Below are 24,304 nucleotides of genomic sequence, written 5' to 3'. Positions count from 1 at the left end.
TTTATAAACATCCATTGAGAGAAAATTGTAAAGGGAGTTACAATTTTATTTTAATATAATCATGAATGCAAGTTTGCATCTGTTAGGACTGAGATTAAACATCTTAAAACTCTTAAGTTACAAGTGACAGCAAACATTTAAACCCTGCCTTAACAACTGTGCTCTTCCTGAGAAGGTATGAGAAACTCAGGTGAAGGGGGCTGGTTTCACACTGCACAGGCAGCAGATCAGGTAAGTGTTTTTTTCATGTCCAGCTGAAATGACAAATAAGCTCATAAATAGAAATTCTTTTGTAACAGAATTTTTAAATCTTAATTCCAATTTTGTTTACAGTGCTATTCTGATAGCAATCAGAAAATTCCACATATGTAGCCACCAAACATGTCTACTTACTCACATCACATTTTTAAAAAAATAGGATATGTGTTGCCCATGTCTGAATTTTATTATCCAGAAAAATAAAAATAAAAATGAACATATAAACAACATTGTCTGTGCCACCTGGGAACACTCAGCTTGAGCGTGTTTCTTCACCTGAGGTCCCTGCACCACCGCTTTCTGGTGTCATCTAGGATTCAGCTAGCCGGAAAAAGCTGCTTGAGACTGTCCACAAACTCTGCTTGTTCCTTTCCTCCAAGGAAGCAAACAAGCAAATCAGCTCAAAGAAACAGTCGGGGCTGGCCCATCTATACACTCACACATATGAATGAAAAGGCAAGTGTATTTTAAAAAGAAGGGACTCACCAAACCAAGGCTCGGATACACCAAGGATCTACAATATCCTCAAGCCAGACAAGAAGGCATCATCAAGGGAGAAGCTCCTGCAGACTGGAAGGGTTATGGTAAGCCAGAAACCTGTAGCAAAAGTGATGGCGGAAGTGAATCTAATAAAAATGACTGGGAACAAGTGTGGGATGGGGGGTTGGGCTGGAAAAGTGGAGCAGGTGGAAAGCAACATGCCTCAGTTTCAAAGCCTCTTCTTTCTTAATGTTGTGTTTTTCAGTCCTAGCCAAGCTTTGAAGTCGCCTGTGGTACTCAGTAAAATGCAGATTTCTGGACTCACCCCTTGTGAAGACACAAGTTGGAAACTCCAGGGAAAGCCAAAATGAATTCCCCAGGTGAAGCAGGCTGGCTGAAGTAGAGACGGGAAGTTCTTTCGGGCTGCAGAAATCATTAGTTCTCCCTATGAGGCCTTCGATTGGATGAGGTACCCCTTTCAAAGGTAATTGCCTTTGTTGATTGTAGATGTAATCATTCATAGAGCAACCAACTGACTGATTTGAATCCATGAAATCCCCTCACAGTACCAATCAGGCCAGTGCTTGCTTGACCAAACAACTAGACTCCAGAAATTTATTAATATTTAAAACAATGAATCAGCTCATTTTGGTTAGCATATATGCCATAAAAACCAAAGTGATAAGTTTAAGTCCCATGTAAGGTAGATATCATGGCCAGAAATTGCACTCCTCTCCCCAGGCGCCTGAGAGGCCCACGGTGGCTGAACCCTCGGCTCCTCTCCCAGGCTGAGGACAAACAACAACTGTGGTTTTCAGGTATCCACCTGCAGTCCTGAAATATTAAGGTGACATTTAGGGGTGATAGTTACTCTACTGTCTCTGGACACTTAGGTTTAAAAATTCAGAAGAACGTTCTTGATTTCAATTCCTGGGAAGCTCATTTGAGACCCTCATTTGCTATTATGTCACGAAGAGTTATGCATGTGCATCCCATCCAGAAAAGAGCAGACTGCTTAATTATCACTTGCTGATGTACTGCCGTATTGTCAACATCAGACTGGCACTTGTTTCAATTTGAACCAATCAGTGAGCTGGAAAAATCCTAAAATTACTTAAATCTGAAGCAGAATTTGTTTTCCTAAGCAACGCCAATGATAATGAAATACCAGCTCAAAGGAGAAATTATTTTCATTTAATATTTTCATGATGTTTCTCATAATTTAAATGAGATTAGCACATAAATCTGTATTTATTTTAATGTAGTATAATGAAAGGTTGTTCAAAGCACAGCATTAAGAAATCTATGCATCAGTATCTTATGATCAAGATGGAGATGTGAGCTCTATGAGTGCTTTAGAGGAGACTGCATTTATTGAATTTCTGCACAATATTAGGCATTGAGAGCCTAATATTTATATACAATGTCTCATTTAATCCCCATACCATTAAAAAATGTTATAATCCCCAATTTATAGAAAATGATTCTGAGATTTTAGAAGGGTTATTGCTTAAGAATTCTCCCTTAGGAGGAAGGGTCAGTGCTGATTTTTTAACCTATGCAGTTTGGCTCCAGAGCCCAAGTTTTTAATACCTTATTCCAAAGGTGATTATAATCTTAAAATAAGTCATTTTGTAAGTTTAGATTTATCCCAAACAATAATATCATTATTTAAATCCTTTATTTCATATTACAATAGTAATATATGACTGTTATAAAAAATTTAGGTTACATACATAAGGTAAAGGATGAAAATAAAAATAATTTAGTTGTGTCAATGTCAAGTTCCAGAGAACAGAATCCATTCTGCCAGTGGGAACCAGAAGAGATCTGAAGAGATGGAGCCATGAGTGAATCTAAAGCCTCACCGCCAGGGCCCACTGGTTCTCCTATGATTAGAAGTTAGGACTCAGAATCACGTCATCACTGCCAGGACCAGGAAGCCCCTGGCCTGCTGCCATGCACACCAGCGGAGAGGATGCCCCTTGCCCTGTTCAACGCAACCACGTGACAGGCGATGATGCAACAGCTAAACTCAAATGCTCCGGTGGCCAGGGCTGCCCGCAGAAGCTGTGGGGGCCTCTCTTGCCCTGTCCAGATCTGCAATGGCTCAGGGTTAGAAGGGAGTGGGTGTCAGTTGGTACAGAACTAGGCCTAGAGTGAGTCTGAGAAGTGGAATCTCTAGCTTTCCAGTCTCTCTGGTACAGGAAGGTATGTGAGAAGAGCACCAACCACCACAGCCAAGTCTGATATTCTGCCAGAGAAATATAGACTAGCTCCAAGGAATTAATATCAAATAGGAGAGAAACGAAAACTGGCAATCCAGTCCAAGCAGTCAAAAATCCAGTAACAAGTAATTCCAGGAAGGGATTATGCAGAAAACTGGAAGGCAGAGAATTATTTAAGGAGTAAAGCCATGGGATTTCTCAAAATTGAAGGACTCAAAACTGAGTCTCAGTTTGAAAGGCTGAGTAGCCATCAAAATGAAAGAACCGAGTGAATGAAGGAAAACAGAAGGCACCGGAACTTCCCAGTGCCTGTGTGAAAAGGATCTGGACTCAGGACGGACCTGCACTCCCGTGGAGACACCCAGCCAGGCCGCCACGCCGCCCCCGCCATCTGCAGGGGTGAGTGGCAGCACAGTCTCTGAATTAAGGAATGAGCTCTGGAGTAGGCCCAAGGATGCACACGGAGTTTGAACTGGCCTGTTTTGAGTTTGAGCTGCCTAAAGAACACAGGAAACAAAAGTAGTAAAGCTTTCTGTAGGCTAAATTTAGTATTTGGCTCTGAGATGCCCTCAGTCACCCCTCCCTTTTAGAGCCTGTCTTGGTGGTCAATTAATAGTGAAATGAATCCCACTTCGCCTTCCTTAGGAAGAGCTCTACCTAAAAAGACAATTCGCCTTCCCTGGGTTTTGAAATAGGCCTGGGAAGGGGAAGTAGGAATTGGGGGAAGAACAAACAAGCGGGGAATTTACAGTATTGAACATCAAAATGACCATCAGGCCTCAGATCACACAGGAATTCTCTCAGTCCCTACTATGCTGACAGCACAGGTTGTGGGGAAGGCAGCTGTGCCAGGCACCCGGACAGCCTGCGAATGCCTGCATAGCTCTTGGTACAGCAGACAGTGCTCTGTAAATGTCATCTAACCTGCCTTCCCCTCCTTTTACCTTTCACTTTTTTTTTTCCTTTACAGTGTAAGTAGGGAAGTAAATGCCCACCTGTACTCCTTGGTAACTGGAGTTAAGGAGTTAAGCTCTTGGTAACTGAAAGAGCCCAAAATTTTAAAGACTTGAAATTCTTGAATTGAAATTCTTGTGATTGTTATCTGTCAGCATTCTAAATGACTTAGAATGCAGTTTTTACTTGCCCCAAAACTCTTAAGAGAGCTGTTAATGAGTGGCAAGAAAAACTGGTTTGATTAACCCACTAAGGAGCTGTGAGACAGTCTAAAGAACATAGAAAAAGCCAAAATCGTATGGTATTAATTTTATATGAAAGCAAAAAATAATCAGAAAAATGAATATCCAAGTGAAATTAACTCTGCTTGTTGTGAAAACAGAGCAGAAAGAGTGCAGTAGGCCAGTACCAGCAGAAATAAATATCAGAAAATTTATTTTCAGAATTTGTTTACCTAATAATATTTAACACTGAAATGAAATGTAAGAGGGTCATTGGAAAGACCTTTTGCATTACTCCACTCAAGCAATTAAACTCTGTAAGTAGTATAAAGATAAATTACTCATTCGGTCCTCCCACATAGCAATTTGCTCACATAGGAAATAGGAAAGGACAGCACTGCATTGCAAGTTGTTTTGTGTTTGTCTGTCTGTCCAGTAGATTGTGGGGGACTGGAGTACAGGGGCAATTAGAAAGGGCTTTATTAAAGTGTTACTTAGCTTCAAGCATACATTAGATGCTTAATATATTTTTAATTGACAGCAAAATTAAATTGGGGCAAGCTGATCTAAAAACTACTCAAATCAATGGGCATTAAAACAAAAAGCAAATGAAGCCTGCAGGTTTTAGTTTGCTTACTTCATGGTAAAAAAATAGGCCTGGTTTAACTGAATGTCCTATGAATCAGGTCAAAATGATTCAACTAATGAATGCTTATCTACCAAGGTGATAAGTCTAATATTTATAATAGGTTTTACTGTAGTGTCCTGTATAAAGGAAATAATATACCATGAACTGATTAGCAATTCAAAACGACCATTTATTTTACTAGTATAGATACACTAACAAGTCAAAGACATACCACTTCAAAAGTAAAGAACCCCCACCTAAAAACTCATGAATTAATCCTTAAGTTATGGGATCAAACTCTGCCTGAAAATAAAGGACAATATTATATGATCTCACTTATTGGAAATAATTAGAATAGGCAAATTCAAACAGGCACAAAGTAGAATACAGGCTACCAGGGGCCTGTGGGGCAAGGGATGGGGAGTTAATGTCTAACTGCTGCTGAGTTTCTGTCTGGGGTGATGAAGTATTGGTAACGGGTGGTGGTGGTGGTAGCACAACAATGTGAATGCAAATAACACCACTGAACTGTATATTTGAAAGGGGATAAAATGGGAAATTTTAGGTTATTACCAGAATAACTTTTTTAAAAAGCTACAGAGTGAACCTTTGTAAACTATGGACAGTAGTTAATAATTTATTTATAATAATATTGTTTCATCAACTGTAACAAAGATATCACACTATTGCAAAATGTTACTAATAGGGAAAACTGTGTGGAGGGGTTATATGGAAACTACTTTCTACATGATTTTTCTATAAACTTGCAATTGCTCTAATAACAAATTTCATGTAAAGGTATTTACTGTAACTCTGTGGCACATGCTTATTAACTTTATTTTGTAGCTTTAGCTCCATTAGTGTTTTGCACCTTCTCTCATCAGAGCATTAAAAGAACATGTGAGCTGAGACCCCGAGCCCAAGTTCCCCATCTTACATGCTGAGATAGTGACCTAGAAGCAGCTTTTCAAGGTTACACAAGGGTGCACGACAGAGCTGAATTTAACCCTCTCCCCACCCCCATGCCTCATCTATCTGCAACATTTAAATCGCTAACAAAACTGATAAAGAGAGCCAAATAGTGCTTTCTCAATTGCCAATTACAGATTAATCAAAATACTAACAAAATACTAATACAAGTAACTTTCGTTTTGTGATCTACCTAAGAGGATTTGAATGGGAAAAAAAAGCCAAGGCAATTTTTAATTTGCTTATTTACAGTATATATGCATAAAGAGGAATCACACTGAGTGCACAGGGTATGCACCTTCCGGTGGATTTCCCTGCCGGTAACGAAGGCTCACACGTTAAGTGTCCTCTGACCCTACGCCATCGCGGTCTGAAATCATTTCTTCCTATAAGTTGGTCTGGTTTGTTCATTTACTCATTTATTCGTTCATGCTCTTTTTTAAACTCAACCTTTTCGGCTTTTCTGTTGGGGATGGCATGGTACGACTTCCAGAAAAACAGAATCAAAGCGCAGAGCTGAGGCGTCCGCAGGAAAGTTGAAGGACAGACAAGGGGCCGGGCAGAGCGCCGAGGCTGGGAAAGGCACCGACGAAACGCAGAGGTTTCTGCGCCCGCCCCGGCGCGGGGAGGCGCGCCCCGGAGCTCAGCAGGCGCGCGGGGGGCGCGGCCGCCCCTTCCCTGCCGCCCGCCGCGTGCCCGGCCCGCGCCCGCGCCGCAGACGCGCGGCGAGAGGCGGGGGCCGCTGGGGCGAGTCGTGGGCCTCGCTCTTCCACGCCCCCTCCCCGCGGCGCCCGTGCCGGGCTCTCGCGCCAGCTCTGCAGACCTCGCCGCAGCCTCGCCGCCGCCGCCCGCGCCCTCGGCCCCGCCATGGGGCCGCCTGGGGGCCCCTAAGACTTGCCCGCTCTGACCAGCGCGCCCCGGCCCCGGTGTCCGCGGGCGGGCTATGCTCAGGGCTCACGAGGGGCCAGCCTGGAGGCGACGGGAAGGGCAGAGGGCGGCCAAGGGGGAAGAGAGCGGGAACCAGAAGGAAACCAGACCATGAGCCTCCACAAGGAGGACGGCGTGAGCGGCCTGTGCCAGAAGGCGCTGCACATCGTCACCGAGCTGTGCTTCGCGGGCCAGGTGGAGTGGGAGAAGTGCTCGGGCATCTTCCCCCAGGACAGGGGCAGCCAGGGCGGAGGCAGCACAGGTAACGGGGCCCTCCGCGCCGCGGGGACCGTGCGCTCCACTCCCGGCTCGGGGTCCTGCGCCTCCCGCGCGCACCGGGGTCCTCCTTGGGGCGCAGCACCTCCCCACCGCCCTGCTTCCTTCCGCTCAGCCACTGGAGACCTGGAGCGTGGGGCGTCGGCTCTTTTCCCTCTCTCCGCCTGCCCCGCTGCATCCACTTTCGGGGCTGCTTTTGCCCGCCGGCGCAGGCACTGGCGCCCTGGCTCGCGCACCCTTGTCCCCGACTCCCCCACCCTCGTCCCCGACTCCCCCACGCCTTCCGTCTCGCTCCCCGGGCTCCCGGCACTGTGGTCCGCGGGCGCCTCGCCGGTGGGACCCCGACTGCGCTCGCTCGCGCGCGGGCCGCTGCCACTGGCTTGGCCCAGGGGACGGGCCTGAGAATCTCAGCGGGACGCGCAGAGCCTGTGCCCGGGGGCTGCTTGGCCTCCGAGAGCGGAAAGGATGAAAGGGTTCGGGGAGGGTGACCGGGGGCTGCAACCTGTAGCACACTAGGCAGTTTCCAGAGCCTTTGCAACCGCGTGAATTTCTAGGGCCTCATGGCACTGGCCAAACAGCAGGGGTTATTGTGCCATGCTCGAGGCTGAACCAAGGTCCTGGGCACGTCCTGAGTAACTGGAAGAGGAAAGGTCGCACCTCCTCGGCACGCACGCCCCCCCACACACCCTGGCACCGGGCATGCCCCCCTCCTCTCCAGGAAACTTGGAAGGAAATGGGATGGGACAGAGGAAGACATCGACTGCCAGAAACTTGTTGGCGGGCAGAAGTCTCGGGTGACAGGTTTTTCTCAAGGCCTGGGAGGGACTGGCAGGGGCGACCAGACCGCAGCGCCCGCGCCCTGTGGGCTGCTGCTCGGAGGAGGGTTTCAACCGCCTGCGCAATGGCCGTATCCCGGGGACAGGCTCGCGCGCCGCGCCGTTTCCAGAGCCACCGCCGAGCGTCACTTGTTGCTTGCGGGCGAACGCACGCTCGTTCCGGAGCGCCGGCCGCGGCGGGCAGGCTGCCTTTCCTCCTCTGCGCGGGGCCTGGCAGCCTTCGGGCAGCGAACTTCGCGTCCTGCCTGTCCGGGTCAGTTTGGTCTCCTGGAAGTGAAGTGCCGCCGAGCTCCGCACTCGCGTCCCCGTCCTCCCTCCAGTGGAGACGAAGGACGGGGGAGGGGTGGCTTTATTTCGGCCTTTACCTGGCATTGTACGTGGACCTGTGCTGGACTCTCACGTCCTGGGACCAGCGCACCCGAGCCCAGGGCGCTTCTGGCCGCCCTGGCGGGACCTGGGCGGAGCTGCTGGCGCGGAAAGAGACCTCCTGTCGCTCGCCAGCCTGAAGCTTCAGGACTGCGAAGGGACGCCGCCGAGGGGCTTCCCGTCTGTTCAGGACCGCTGTGAGGGTCCTCAGGTGGACGAGCCTCAGCCGGGTGCGCGCGGCGGCTGAGCGGGAGTGGACACGAGGCGGCGGGCCCCGCGTCCTGAGGGTGGGAGTGGGGGGTGTAAGCTCTGCTGAAACGTCTTCATGGCGCTACCTACATGCTAAAGACGAGTATTTAAGTTTAAAGACCCAGTTTTCGGCCATCTAACAGTTGGTGCCATGGATAAACCATGGATTCTTGCCCCTTTGGGATCCTTTACCATAAAATGGTTTCCAGGGTCTCAGATTGGCTGATAATGTGGAAAACTGTAAATGTTGGAAAACATATCCTAGTATCTAAGTCGTTCTAAAATACAAAAATTGTATCAGTTTAAGGTGAAACACAGCATATGGACTATAGAAAAAGTTGTGAGCTTTTCCTCAGCACCAGAAGTAGTTGTGTCCCTAATTATTTTGAACTTCTCCTTGGGAACCAAAAGGAGGGAAAAATAAATATAAAAAATTGCATGGTTTTTTTCCTCTTGAGTGAAAATGCAAACTAATCAAGCAGGTCATTCAATTTAATATATAAACATATCTCTTCAATGGTTGTTTCTAGAGAAGACGTTCTACTAGGTGGGGTGCAAGATATAAAGATGAACAAGATAACTTTACATTTTCAATTTGCAAATTTGTGCAACAGTGGGAAATAAAATACTTTAATCTGCAAATAAACAGCCAAAATGGATAGATAGCTGGAGTGGATGCAAGTACTGTTTACATAATCTTTAATTATATTAGCTATTCAGCCTCCCATTGTTCTCTAAAGTCGATTTTTTAAAAATAAATTCTGCCTTTATTTTAAGTTTCTAAATAAAAGCGTTTCCAGTAGGTGATTGTTCTACTCATTTGTTTAATGAGAAGCACTTAGAGGTAGGTGGGCATGGACACTGAATGGAATAGTGATTATTTACTTTGAATGTTAATCAGCACTGTCCAGATGGTGTCAGCTATTCTAAGGTTGCAGTGACAATGGCATGCTTCCAGACTGTGAGCATTTTTAGATTCCTTCACTTAGGGTTAGAGGGAAAAGTTATTCTATATTAAGGAGCTATGAATCACATGTACAAATATTGCCCTACTATATATTTTTAAAATTCCAATAAACAGCAAGCATCACCATCTCTACCACAACAGCAGTAGCAAAAACCACAGCACTGTAATTACTATTCAGGATCTACTGATTGAGCTAACCAATTCCATATTTTAGTAAAATACATGAAGTCTTGGCTGCTACTGCCAGCACTAGTTAATTTACTTTTAGGGAATAGTTTGAGTCCCATTATATACTTCAGCATCACTAGTACCCTAGAAAGTTCATCATGTGCATTTTTTAGAAAATCATTTTTTGGAAGCCTTTTATCTACTTATTCACCATGATCACCACCCCAAATATGTCACTCTCCAAATTCATCCTAATGCACAATATGATTTACAACTAGAATGCTTAGGGAAAATACAAGCAATATATTGGTTTTGCATGTTACTTTTCAGATAGAACTGGATTTGGGTTAATTTTTGGTCAGTCTGTAATTGCTGGCCCTATCAGATGCTTATGTGGCTCAATGCTCCTTGTTGCTTGAAAAGCAGACTTCATAAATCAGTTACTCTAACCCCTTAGGCTCACACTCCACAATTGTTTACATGTAACCTTAATTTAAATTCTTTTAGTAAGCATTTACATCATCATTGTTCTCATTTTGCATTTCTACACAATTTTAATTTGGGATTAAAAGTTCTAACAAAAGTTAAAACAAATTCTTGTGTTCTTCAATTTTTCTGGATGTGTGGACAATGAGTAGGTAAATAGCAAGGAATTTCATTAAAACTACTTGATTAATCGTAAAATTCTACTTAAATATTTTCTGATCAGAAAAACTACATCATGATATTAGGGCATTTTAAACCTATGATAAGGGCTAAAAATGAGTAAGTAAGGGACATAGGTTTTATTTGCATAAAGCAAGTGACTAGGCAGTTAATTTGGTTAAATTATTCCTTTTGTGAACACTATAGTTGTACACATCTTATAATTACATGAAGAAGTACAATTTAGAGAATATAGTGGTGGGAATCTTTCCTTGAGAGTTGTAGGTCTTATAAAGAATAACAGAACCTTAATGAACTCAGAATTAGAGGCACACAGCCCATCTGAAGAAGGAAGAGTGAGCCTCTCCCCTCCCTGCACACTGACATCCCGCTGGAGAAAAGCAAGCTTTTACTACTACTGTTACGCTTGCCCTCACTGACTCCAAAGGGAAACCAACTGTCTTCAAAGGCCAAGCAGGTCTCAGCAAACATCTCTATTCTTAATACTGGGACATTAATATTTTGACAGTACTGGCGAGAATTTTTCCTAGCCTTTTTTTTTTTTTTCTGGAAAGCTAAGATCTGTAATTCCTCTTTATATGAAGTATGAATCTCAAAAATATCAGGTTCTCATGACACTGCTTTTATATACAAAGTATATAGCTGTACATTTCATTCAGATTGTATTTCTTTAAAAACCTAATCATCATTGTAATTTGCTTTTTTATTTATTGAAGTATATCACTCATACATAAACATACATAAACAATAAGTATATAATAATAGTTGTGAACGTACAAAACAAAGATATATAAACATCATACAGGACTCTCATAACTCACCCTACCACCAGTAACCTGCATTGTTGTTATACCTTTTCAGCTAATGATTAAAGGGCATTGTCAAAACATTACTCTTTTGACATTTTAGTTACTTTTATTGATATAATCTTCATTTCTAGACTCTCTTCCAGGCCTCCCTCTCCTGTCTTGTCTTTTCAGGCTCTAGCATACCCTTTAGCATTTCCTGAAAATCTGGCCTCTGGCTTAGAAATTCTCTCAGTTTCTGTTTATCTGTGAATATTCTAATCTCACCTTCATTTTTGAAAGTCAGAATTTCTGGATATACGATTCTTGGCTAGAAATTTTTCTCTTGTAGTATCTTAAATATATCAGACCACTGTAGTATCTTAAATATATCAGACCACTGTCTTCTTGGCTCCATGGTTTCTGGTGAGAAATCAGCACTTAATCTTATTGGGTATCCCTTATATGTTATGCATTGCTTGTCTCTTGCTGTTCTCAGAAATCTCTCTTTGTCTTTGGCATTTGACATTCTGATGAGTATGTGTCTCAGAGTTGGTCCATTAGGATTTTCTCAGTTGGGAGTACATTGTGCTTCTTGAACATACATATCTATGTTCTTCAGTAGGGCTGGGAAATTTTCTACCATTATTCAAATATTCCTTCTGTCCCCTTTCCTTTCTCTTCTTCTTCTGGGAAACCCATGACACATATGTTTGCATGTCTTTTGATGTCATTTACTTCCCTGAGACCTTGTTCAATTTTTCTATTCTTTTCTTCATCAGTTCTTTCATATTTTTACTTTCAGAGGCCATTTCTTCAAGCTCACCAATCCTTTCTTCTGCCTCCTCAAATCTGCTATTATATGATTCCAATGTTTTTAAAATTTCATTTATTGCACCTTTCATTCCCATAAGATTTGCTATTTTTCTACATATGCTTTCAAATTCTCCTTTGTGCTCATCCAGTGTCTTCTTAATATCTTTAATCTCTTTAGTCATCTCATTGAATTTATTAAGAAAATTTGTTTGAACATCTATGATTAGTTGTCTCAATTCCTTTATGTCATCTGGAGGCTTATCTTGTTCCTTTAACTGGGCCATAGCTTCCTGTTTCTTGGTGTGGATTGTAATTTTTTGTTGCTGTCTTGGCATCTGGATTGTTTATTCTAGGTGCAGTTTTTATTTTCGGGCTTCCTGCCCTTTCTCCCTTGCTGGTTGTACAGTAGGAGCCAAGGTTGTAATTGGTAATATAAGCTGTAGAGGCGCAAGCTGCCATCATTGGGTCAGGGACCATTGAAGCTTCTCCCAACTCTCTCCTTTGCCAGGGGTAGGGACAGAGTCACAGCTATGTGGAATAATCCAAGTCACACAGGACATGACTGTAGTTGCCCAGACAGCCTGAAGAAGCTTCACGCCCTATTCTCCTATGCTGGGGCAGGGATGGAGCTGCAGGTGTGGGTAGCAGTCTATGCAGTGCTGGTCCAAGATGACCTCATTTGCCCCTGTAGACTTCCAATTATTCAGTCTGTGCCAGGCAAATGTACCTGCAGTTACCTGGATAGGTGGTGCAGGGGCCACCAGCCTCCTCTCTGCCAGAGGCAGGGCTGAAGCCTAGGCTAGGGCTGCAGGCCAATGTGGATGAAAGAAACTGGTTGCCACCATCACTATGATTTTCCTTCAGCCTGGCTTCCCCTCAAGCTGGGGGCAGAGTCAAAATGGCAGCTACTAGCCTCTTTCTGACTTGGACTGGTTCACACACCCCTGTTCCCAGGGTTATCTCTTAGCCAGCTGACTCTACCAATCAGTAGCCAAAATCAGCAACCAACTGTCTCCTCTTCCCCTGTTTCTGGGAAATGGAGCTTCCAATTCCAGCTACAGACTAGCTCCTGGGGCGACTTGTGCCTCCAGAGAAGGATAATCACCAGCCTCTGCAGCTTGGCTGGTAATTTCCTGGAGAGGCTGGTGCAGGTCCCTGCAGCTTCCTCCCTGCTGGAGGTGGTGCTGGGGCCTAGGCTAGACCTGCAATATGACCTGGATGGGAAGAAGCCGGTCCCCACCAGCACTGGGATTTTCAGTCTGCCCCTCTTTCTCTTGTGTGAGGTGCAGAGTTAAGATGGAGGCTACTGGCCTCTTTCTGGCTTGGACAGGCTCAAACTTTAGCTGTTCTCAGGATTATACTTTAGCCTGCTGAATTTACTCATCAGTAGCTGAAGTTGGTGCGCATCCATCTCTTCCCCATTTTGGGAAAGTGGAGCTTTCCATTACAGCTGAGGAACAGCTTCCAAGGCAGCTTGTGCCTCCAGTGGAGGATGGGCACTGGCCTCCATGGTGTGGAGCCTCTACTTACGAGTCTTCTCTGCAGATGGCCAGTCTCCTCCTTCAACTCTTTCAAGGATGTGGCAGGATGCTCTTCTGGTCTTCTGGAGCCCCGAAACAGGTCCTTCAGCAGCTCCAGAGAGCTCTGGGTGTTTACTAACTGCCTTATAGCAGGAGCTGACTCTAGGAATGCCTTACTCCACTGCCATCTTGCTGGTTGTCTTGTAATTTGCTTTTATGGAAAAAATGTCTTTATTGGGAATGCACCACCATTCATTTACAAGCTTATGTTTTCATATACAATATTCTGGCAGAAGATAAACTTTAATGGAATTTCCAGTGCCAATACAAAATGATCTATATTTTGAAAATATTTTTTCTTCCTGATCTACACCTTACTCCACTCAGTGTTGTGTATATTAAGTCAATAGAATATAAGTTCTTTGTGGGCAGGGAGCAGTTTATGTTTTCTTCTCAGTGACAAAAATATCTGTGGCTCCTACAAGAGGTTCAATATATATGTTTTTGAATGAATGAATGAATTTATGCTCATTAAGTTTGATTTCCCTTGTTTGTAAAATAGGTCCTACTTAATAATTGCCAGATCCCACCTGAAACTAACGCTATGTATACCAGTATTTTTCTCTCCAGTATCTGATACAGTATTGTATTCTATCTAGGGAGGCATGCAAAATACTTAGTTTATGGTAAGGGCAGAAATTATAGCACATGAGGCACTTAAAAGCTAGAATATGATGAGCAAAATCCTCATGAAAAAGCAACTGAACACCATATGGGCATCCATTCTCAGAGTGTGTGCAGGCAGATGATTCCATGGCTAAATTTATAAATGTTCTAATCAGTGTACTGAGTTTACTGAAGTTTTAGAAACATGGGCATATCCGTTTGATATGCATCTATAGCAGGAGAAGGAAAGCACAGTCCTTTCTGCGAAGAAGCCTGGGTACCCCACACCCTCTGCACCTCTGTTGTCAGTGCTTCCAGTCAGCATCGCCTAAGAAAGGGCTGGAGCTCCCCCAGCACAGCCAGCCTGGGCCAGGAAGAGAAGAGAGCCCAGGCCTCCTCGGACGCTGGCCCAGGGTGCAGAAATGGCTGGAGCTCCCCAGCCCAGCCAACCTGGGCCAGGAGGAGAGCCCAGGCCTCCTCAGATGCTCGTCCAGGGTACAGAAAGGGCTGGAGCTCCCCAGCCCAGCCAGCCTAGACCAGGAGGAGAGCCCAGGCCTCCTCAGATGCTGGCCCAGTGTAAGCAGAAATAGGAAGGGGAGTTGGGAGCCGGGGGGAGGTCCTCAGAATTAAAGGGTGCTGGGGACAGTGTCTGTTCAGACATGCTCCTAACTACTGTTTTACTGTTGGCATGAATCAGTGGCAGGTGGACGGTGAAAAGGTATAATTATGACCCCAGACCAACCCCTTTTTATTAGTTGTGCTATCACAGAAAGGTAGCACACTTACTGGAATATACAAATGCATATGCACTGGAGTGTGCACAATTGTGTGCTCATATTCTTGGCCAAATCTAATTAACTTGGACCAATAGTAAGATTGTGTAATAGATCAGTGTGTTAGAAATGCAAAATTTGTGAAATCATATAATTCTGAATATAGCTCCTTTAAAAGGATGATAAAAGCCTAGAATGAAAAGCTACTAAAGTATAAGACAATTAAAATAGTCTTATTCTAATCCGCTAAAATCTCATTTTTTTCCTATTGTATTTTGGCTAAATAATTAACAGTCCACATTATTATTGAAATTCAGTAACATGAGGCATTATAGCAAAATTATTAGAATGGAAAACAGCTGAGAGTTATCTACTCAAAGATCCCAAAGTACAATTAGTATGACTGAGTCCAGGAAAACCAGACCTTCTTACAGGGAGTGTCATGAAAGACTGGCAGATTCTTCCCTTGCTTCTAACTGATGGATGCCAAAGTCCTCTCTTGGTGAGTATCCAGCACTGGCCAACTTAGAATCAGGGTCCCTGACTGAAATGGTAGCTTCCACTCTTATCTAACTGGATATTTTGCCTTTTCCCATATTCGTAAATATCCTGAGTGGCCACTGAAGCCATAAGCAGTGACATCATATGGCTCAGGGAGACCATTTGAAACCAAAGCACCAAAAATGTATTTATAGCTCCTTTACAGAGAAGGGCAGAGTTGTCTTGGAAGAAGAAGAAAATAACTGATATTAATAACTATTTTTCCATTCAGGTGGATCCTGAAGTGTGTTAGGCTCAACTAATTCAACCCTCTATTGTTCAATAGAGAACATTACAGTCAATTTTAAACACCTTGTAAATTTTAATTAGTCTATACCACACCATTATTTTAATCAAACAACCAGGACTTTTGTTTTTCTCTTCAGGATTTATAATACCCTTAGTTTTGTGTCAGTAGCATAGATTTACAGAAAAAAATGGGCAAACAAGATTCAGATTATAATTTCTCATCTGTTACAGTAAGAATTGCTAATGTATTTGAGAGGCAGTCCAACAATTATGCTTTTCCTCAACAAATATTGATTGAGCACTTGCTATGTGAAGGTCATGTGCCAGCCATTAAAATGTATTAGTGTCATTAATTAAATACATAATACTCTGACTTGTTCAGGTTAATATAAATGTAGAATTAATATGCAATCACATATTATAAATCATTTCCTAAAATTAGGAGCCTATACAAAAGTTTCTTTTATAACTTAGCATATTTGAAAATGGTATCATATCTAACTGAATCTAAGATGTCAATGGTTACATTATTTTATGTGGTACCAAGAAAGGAAAGAGACAGCTGCTAATTAATTTATTTCATGAGGCTTTCTCATGACTGGGAATTTTTCTTTTAGACTTGTGGAAAGAGCTCTTTTAACATTTAATTAAATGTAGGTTTTTAAAAAAACATATATCACTCTTGTACAAACATAAAAGGAACACACATAAGGGAAATTATGGGTCAAGGTCATCTTAAAACTAAGATTCAGAATCTGATTCTTTTGAATGGTTTTTTGATTAAGAATTTATGGTCCCCTTGTTTTTTACTCAATCTCATATTCTGTGCCATCAAGAGTATTAATGATACATTTTTTCTAAGGGAGTCAATAAAAGACATCAAGGCTATTGGTGCTGTGATCAAAAGCCAGCTGCACAATAACGTGGAATGTTGGGGCTGCCACCAAACACATCTGACCATTGCCTCATCCATTCTCAGTAAAACTGTGGCTGTTAAGAGTTATGGATGTGCTTCACTATTTTCTCTGGTATTTTCCTGCAAGCCACTCAGACACTTTCTATGGGTTTTGATGCTTCTGATTTCAGGTATGTGCAGACAGTGAAAACTACAACGTAACTGCTGCCAGGCTATTAGGGATGGTAAAATGATACTGATACTAGGACACATTCTGATTTCAGAAACACAAACATGTAAAAGAATATTCATTTTATAATCAACAAAATATAGCATTAATATAAAGTTTTACCTTCAAAAGAAAGGCAGTGGCAATAAAATGAAAATGGAAATTTTGAGGCATTGTGCAAGGCTAAGCATGCTGGTTGATTACGTTATTTATAGCTGAGGCAGAGAGGGGTAGTTTCTCAATATTCATTTCCCCCTTCTATTTCACATAATAGGATCCCTGCTTTTTGGCCAGGCATTTGGCAGCACAAACACAAAAATGTATCATTTCTCAGTGTGCCTTGCAAGGGTACAAGCAGCAGTGAGGTGCATGACTTCAGGTGTGTGTGTGCTTCTTTGCACAGCCACAGCCATCTGCATGGGTCCTGGGTTATTAGAGCTAAAGTATGCACAGACCAAGTGAAATGGTCCAGACACACGTTAGGGGCTGATAATGGAGTGACAGAACTCTGCTTTACTAATCATTTCTGAGCAATTAGCACCTTGGGAGCCACTGTGTTAAGAGTGTTCTTTTCTCAGTTTTTCTGAACGGTGTCAATTTATTTTGAAATATTAAGACAGGAAAATAGGGTAAGATCTTTAGAGCTAAAATGAGTCAGAGGTAAATGGACAGACAGAGAAGTAGCTAGATAGTAGTAGAGCAATGGGTATGCATATGTATGTCATCAAACTAGAGTTTGACCAAGGTTGACCAATTTTAAACTTAGTTATTTCTGAGCCTAATCTAAATTCTGTCATTAATTCTTAATCTCCCCAGGATATACTAGGAGGGCTATCATAAAATTTATGCTTTTTAACCAAACTCATTGAAAATTTAAGCTAGAGAAACCCTCATCATTAAGTTTGCACTTCACAATGGGTAACTCAAATGTCCATGGGGAAAGGACAAACCATTCATTGTCTGGGTCTCCCAGTGGTTTGGCCTCTTTCCTCTAGTGATCATCTCTTCTCCACCTCACTGTTTTCCTTTATGGTCACATCCTCTTTTCAGCTTGAACAAAGCTATCTTAGAATTATAAAATCAAACCTCCTATGTGGTCATCCTTCCCATCTGGAAACTCCAGCCCATTGGCCTTTCTACCACTTCTATGTGACCCTCCTGTCTCACCACTTTGCAATAGTATGGCATCATACTTATGTCCCGTCCTTTCCTCATTACAATCATTTTCTCCACTGGGGTTTATCACATCCTCCTGGGAGTAGAAAAACTTACTCTTGGTTATCCAATTGTCTCTCTAGCCCTACACCAAAGCAACAGAGTACTTAGGAGATTATAAAAACAGGCAGACTACTACCTCCACTTTCAAAAGAGCATCCAATTTTGCCCATCCATCCTATATTTTCCAATTCAATTCTCTCCTGGTCTTTACAGTTTCCATTTCAGACTTTTCCCATTCTCTTTAAATATCCCCAAATATTCACTGTTGGCAATTCACTCTAATTCCTACTTCAGAGAGAATATACTATGAATACAATATAAACAGGAACTGACTTGACTTACACACTTACCTGCTCCCAGAGCCACCTCTTTTCTTAAAAAGAAGAGGCAGTGAATCTTTCCATCTTTGCTCCAGACCCTTCCTTTGTGGCCTTCTCAGTAGCTTCACTTCCTATCTCTTGCCCATGAGTCATTCCTGTCAACTTTAAAACATGCTAAAACAGTAAACAAACAAAAACACACCTTTCTGAAGTTCACTTCCTGCCCTCTCCCTCCTTTTCCTGAGTACAGTTTCCTGAAGGAAATATCTACTCTCACAGAATCACAGAATCTACCTCCTCACCACATGCACTGCCTGGACAGCGATCTGGTAACACAGCCTCTGCTCCAGGGCTGAAGGCCGACTTGGTACAGCTAAGGGTCATGTGCCAGTCTTTGTTTTAATTGAACTTATTCCATTTTAATTTTAAGCTGCTTAAACTATTCTTCTCTTAGCTTCTGTCAAAACACAGTCACCTGATTTTTTTCATACCTTGTAATTCTGTTCCTTCTCGGTCTTCTCTGTGGTCCCCTTGGCCTTTTAAGTTTTTATTCTTTAAATGTTATACTCAGGATTCTGTTGAAAAGATTTTCTCTTCTCTTCTATGGATTCAGATTCATAAAGTCATTTAAAAATTTTTGATGACTTCGTGAGTTCTCTCAAGTCCTCACTTAGTCTTTTGATATTCAGATTCTTTATTTTATTGTAAACAATTTTGTTGAAAAATATTATGTCAAGAAGACTTAAATATTAAACACTTAATTTTTAAAAAAAATACTTTTAATGAGTACTGCTAATTGTAATAGTAAGCAATGTAAATATATGTCAAATAAAATAAACTTGTTTTTGTAATTTTAGTTTTATTTTTTCAGGATAGAATTCTAATTAAGCCAACTTATTAACCACCCTTTTCCCCCTTGCTTTATGTCTCTGGGTGGGAGGCGCTGCATAATTGGAATGATCCTGGCATCTTGCCCATTCCCTCTCCCTGAGAAGTGACTTATCTGCTCCTCACTTCCTTAAGGCTCATGCAGATGTTTTCAGGAAGCAAAACATCTGCTCCTCCATGCTGCGAACTCTGCAGTGGACAGTCCCCTGTGGTTGTCCAGCCAGGGCTGGCCTGTGGGAACCAGTCGAATGAACTCAGGGAATAATTTAGCAAGCTTACCTTCTGAGAGACCTAAGGTATGATCCTTAGTGTCAAAACCACTATTTGCTGACCACTGTGTCTGTATCTCAGTTTTTCTGAGTTAGGAAAATAGCACTTATTTATTAATCCCATGAAACATTAAAATTTACTTTGAAAATTTTGTCTCCATTCTAAACAAACTCCTGTCAATACCAAATATCATCAAAAAACGAGTTTCTCCTCTTCTTACTAATCCGTGGCTCACCGCTCAATCCATACCCAACCCATCCTGTGCCTCTTGTCCCCTAGGCACTCTTGTTTAAGGAAAACATAGTTAAAAATAATAGCGACCCACTTAATATGCAATTTATGATGCTACGTGCTTTACACACAATCTTACCTAACCTGCATGGCATTCCCATGAACAAATATAACTGCCCCTATTTATCCAGATCCATAAAGCCTAAAAAACTTGCCCAAAGTCACCCAGCGGCGGAATTGGCATTTGAACCAAGGTGTGAAGGGTTCCAGAATGCAAGCTCTGCTATGCTGTATTCCTAGTAGAAGGGTTTCTGTATATTCCCTCTAAGTAACTTTTAGTCAATGGGCAACTTAAAACCCAAAGACACGTGAGTGCCTTTTCAAATAAGTCACAAAATTTTTATTTGGTAGCTCCACTAAATATTGTTTGGGCATGTAATATATACTAAACCCAAAAAAGTTAATAAATTTGGTTCCTGCCTTGAAAAATCAGGGGGCTAGTATATTGGTAGGATGGGGGCATTTGGAAATCCAAAATAAATATGGCTCCACAAATCCTTAACTACAATTACAAAATCCCCCAAGCTTTGAAAACTGAAAATTATTTTGTAAGTTGTGGCAATTTGGCACCAATATCTTAAATGGTTTGAAGCTATTTAAGTTCTTCAATCATTTTCCTTAGTGTAACTAAAATTGATAGATGTCGTTACAGATATATTAATCACTAGTGTGATTACTAGGTGTTATCTCAGACAATTTTGATATGTGTATCATATTACCTTTCCAAAATCCAAAGAGAATCTTTTTAGAACAAAAAAGATTTGGCCCAAGAGTTTGGGGTAAAGGATTTTAGGCAAGAAATTACAATACTAGTGTTGTAGTGGTGGAAGTGTTTTAAAAGCCCTTAGGAATACAAGAGGCAGAGAGAGCTTCAAGAAGGATGTACTCCCCAGTCTGACAGTTGAGAGACGAATGCAGATTTGTCAGGCAGCCACACAGGAGGTGGCTTTGGGGCTAGAACAAAGTGTGGGCTGGGGAGACGTGCAGGTGTGGGCAGCCTCGCTCTGCTGCTGCCCAGGGCCGGCTCACCAAGGCGCTCTGGAATGCCCTGCAGTGTGGGCGGGTCACCAAGGCGCTCAGGGACCCCGGGAAGGGTGGCCAGGGCCCTCAGCCCGCCACCATGGCCAGCTGCTTCTGCTGCTCGTTGGGATAGACCCTTCCACTCCCAGAAGGGCCCTGGTTTGGATGATACACGAGATGATCACCCAGAAAATAGAAGGAAAATTATCAACGTTGAAGAAAATGGAGCTAGGGTCAGAAACTCCGCAGGCTTCTTTCCGGCTGGATACGACTTTTTGAGTGGTGAGGCCCATCTGTTAGGAACGGGGGCATGAGGGATTTCCTGAAGTGCTGGGGTAGGATGCAAGACTGCCCGCTCCTGACCCAGGACAAGAAGGAAGGCGTTTTCAGGTACAGGCTGACAACTGCTTTCTCCCCCGTCCACATGGCCTGTATTTTCACCCAAATAGACTTTTGGCTGCACCTGGGTAGAAGACCTCCTGTTGAGAAGTTGACCGAATTAAAATATCCAGAAAAATATTGTATAAATGGTTCTGCAAATACACAAAGATTATATCAGAAGCCGTAATTTTAATTCCTCTATTTTTAAACCGTAATTAATAATCAGCCAGCACATTGACTTTATCAGGCATTTATGGTGCTAATGAGTAAAAAAGTAAAAATAAAATAAACTACAAAATAGAATATGTGATCACACATTCCACTCTCAATGTAATATAAATATTTAATTATTGCTTTAGAGAGTGACTGGAAAATGAAGGAAAATATTAATGCCTATTTATAACTGCGTGTCAAAAGTAAGTTGTACTCCTAGAAGTAACTCTCAATGAAAACTTGGAATTATTTCAATATCTGATTGAATTTCCATTAGCTATTAATTGGGGGTTTAAATGGAACTATTTTATTTTACCAATCACAGAAATGTATCTTCTAGTGATGAAAGATACAGTGTCTAAAAGAGTTTTATATTGTTTCCATTTAAAATTTTTTTTTGTATTTTATTTGTGAAGCTATTATTTCATTTTCTTATTAATTTTATTTGGTTATTGTGTTGGCTTTGTTTTTGGAGAGATTTTGGATCACAGAAGGGTCACAGCTGTGGCAGGATCGCTGGTGCGGGCTGTCAGTGATGGGGGAATGTGGAGGGGTGACCTGGGGCATGCCTCGAAGGCTTAGGAATATGTTCAGGTGCTCATGGGGTATTATTTCAGTGGATGGAGACCCACCCACACAACAACCAAAAGAATATTGAATTCCCAGCCTGGAGAGTCCTGGTGCATTCTCTAATAGAACAGCAAGAATCCCCTGAGTGTAAGGGCAGTGCCTAGTGAAGGAAGACAGAGCATTATGTCAGAGCCTTGATATTGATGATTGTACTTTTGAACCTTTTCCTGTGAAATTGAAACTTAGCCAAGTATTATATATTGCCTAAGTGTTACTTCCTGAAAGCTCTTGCTGCTCAAATGTGGACTCTCTCTAAGCCAAACCCAGCACATAAATTCACTACCTTCCCACCAGCATGGGACATTACTCTTGGAGATGAGCCTCCCTGGCACTGAGGGATTATTACCAAGCTCCAACTAGCAATGCATCTGGAAAAAGACCTTGACCAGAGGGAGAAATATTAAATACAAATGAATTTTTATGGCAAAATGTTTCAAAGTGAGTTGGGAGGTCGTTCTAGAAGTTATGCTTATACACATTTCAGCAGGATCTCATGGCCTGCCACAGTTAACAGTGCCTCAAACAGCAGGGCTCTTGAGGGTTCTAGAGACATCCCAACACTGTAGACAGGGCAGACAAGCTAGGGAATTCAGCATCCTGTCAGTGGGCCTTACTCTGGAATTCATGCTTCCCAGTGTAACAGACTCAGACTCATTTATTGGTTCCCTACACATGGCTCTTCTGCCCCTTTTAATTGAACCAATAATTAGCACTATACTTTAAAAATATATGTCCCAGAGACTTAAATCTTTGATCAATTCATGTGCCAGTTGAACCCTGATTCTTAGCAAAGTTGCAACACTGCCTCTCCAGTTCATTGGACTCACCCAGGACAACTAACAAGGAGATGATGATGGACAACACCCATCCCAAGGAACAGAGAGTGTCTGCAACTGCAAGCAAGATAGTTCCATCCATGTGCCCGATGGGACCTAAGCCCCCTCTCAATTGAAAACAGAGTGGGCATCGCCATGCCCAAATCCTTAAGACTGGGAAATGAACTAAAGTAAACTTATTATTGTTCTATTATTGACTTATTATTATTATAGCAATGGAAGAACTTTTATCATTGCTGTAAAAGCAGTGACCACCAGAGGTTCTGAGGGGAGAGAATGGGAAGAATAGGTGTAATATGGGGGCATTTTTGGGACATTGGAATTGTCCTGCATGACACTGCAATGACAAATACAGACCATTATATATTCTGTCATAACCTACAAAATTGTGCAGGACAGAATGTAAACTATAATGTAAACTATAGTCTGTAGTTAGTAGCTGTAGCAGTTTGGTATTATTTATGAATTCCAAAAATAGATAATGGATTATGTTTGTCAATTGGTCTGTTCCCCTGGGTACATTAGATTGTATTGGATTCAGAGGTTTCACTCTTACTTCATGAAATTATGACTAAGGCTTTGATTGGGCCACATCGGTGGGGTGGGGACTCACAGAGAAAATGATAAGGCAGAGGAGTGGGTTGGAGTTTTGAGCTGGGACCACAGAAAGTAAACACAGGAGAAGCAGGCATGTGAGAAGGTTTCATAGACATGGCAGAGGCCCCAGGAACAGAGAAAGCCTGATAGTCTATAGCTGATCTTTAGAGAGAGAATAGAGTAGCTGAGCCAAGAGAAAAACAAGCCCTGGGGGAGACGAGCCTTATGCCAGACTGATATTGGAAGAAGCTGGGACCACAGAGCCTTCAGAGGAAGAGGAAGCCTGAACCCTTGCAGATGTCGGCAGCCATCTTGCTCCAACACATGGCAACAGACTTTGGTGAGGGAAGTAACTTATGCTTTACGGTAACTGTAAGCTTCTACCCCAAATAAATGCCCTTTATAAAACCCAACAGATTCCAAGTACTTTGCATTAGCATCCCTCTGGCTGATAATACAGTAGCAGTGCTTCAATATGTGTTCATCCATTGTAGCAAATGTAACACCCTAATAAAGGATGTTGTTAATGTGGGAAAGTGTGGGAGGGGGAGAGAGTTGTGCATATGGGAATCCCCTATATTTTTTATGTAACATTTATGTAACCTAAAGCTTCTTTAAATATAAAAATTAAAAAAATAAATACAAAAGAGGATTGTTCTATAAACCCATCACTTCTCTAATAAAGAAAAAAAAAACCCAAGGTATCACTTTTTCCATCAAAAATTAAAATGCAACAATATTTCTCTGAGATTGTATGAATTTGTAAATATACTAATTCCTGTTTTTGTTACAGCCACTCTGGGGTTTATTTCAGCAATATCTAACAAAACTAAATATGTGCATACCCTACGACCCAGCAATTCTCTATCGAGATATTTACCTTAGAGAAACACTCACAAATATGCCCAAGAACAAAGGTCCAAGGATGCTCATTGTAGCTATGCTGTAATGTAAATATTGTGTCATAATTACGG

At 42.3% G+C, this 24,304-nt stretch overlaps 1 protein-coding gene across 1 annotated transcript in view; it reads left to right on the top strand.

The window, feature by feature from the left end:
• Nucleotides 1-6,394: 6,394 nt before the first annotated feature.
• The window catches only part of SYT10 (synaptotagmin 10), a 65,715-nt gene continuing 47,805 nt past the window's right edge, over nucleotides 6,395-24,304 (top strand). The window contains exon 1 of the mRNA XM_004461948.4: nucleotides 6,395-6,927. Within this exon, the coding sequence (XP_004462005.1) occupies nucleotides 6,777-6,927 (151 nt within the window). The 5' untranslated portion in view covers nucleotides 6,395-6,776. The remainder of the gene's footprint in view (nucleotides 6,928-24,304) is intronic.

The sequence above is a fragment of the Dasypus novemcinctus genome, chromosome 20 (genome assembly GCF_030445035.2).
Source record: "Dasypus novemcinctus isolate mDasNov1 chromosome 20, mDasNov1.1.hap2, whole genome shotgun sequence".
Taxonomy (NCBI): Eukaryota; Metazoa; Chordata; class Mammalia; order Cingulata; family Dasypodidae; genus Dasypus; species Dasypus novemcinctus.
This window is presented reverse-complemented; position numbering and strand designations above follow the sequence as displayed.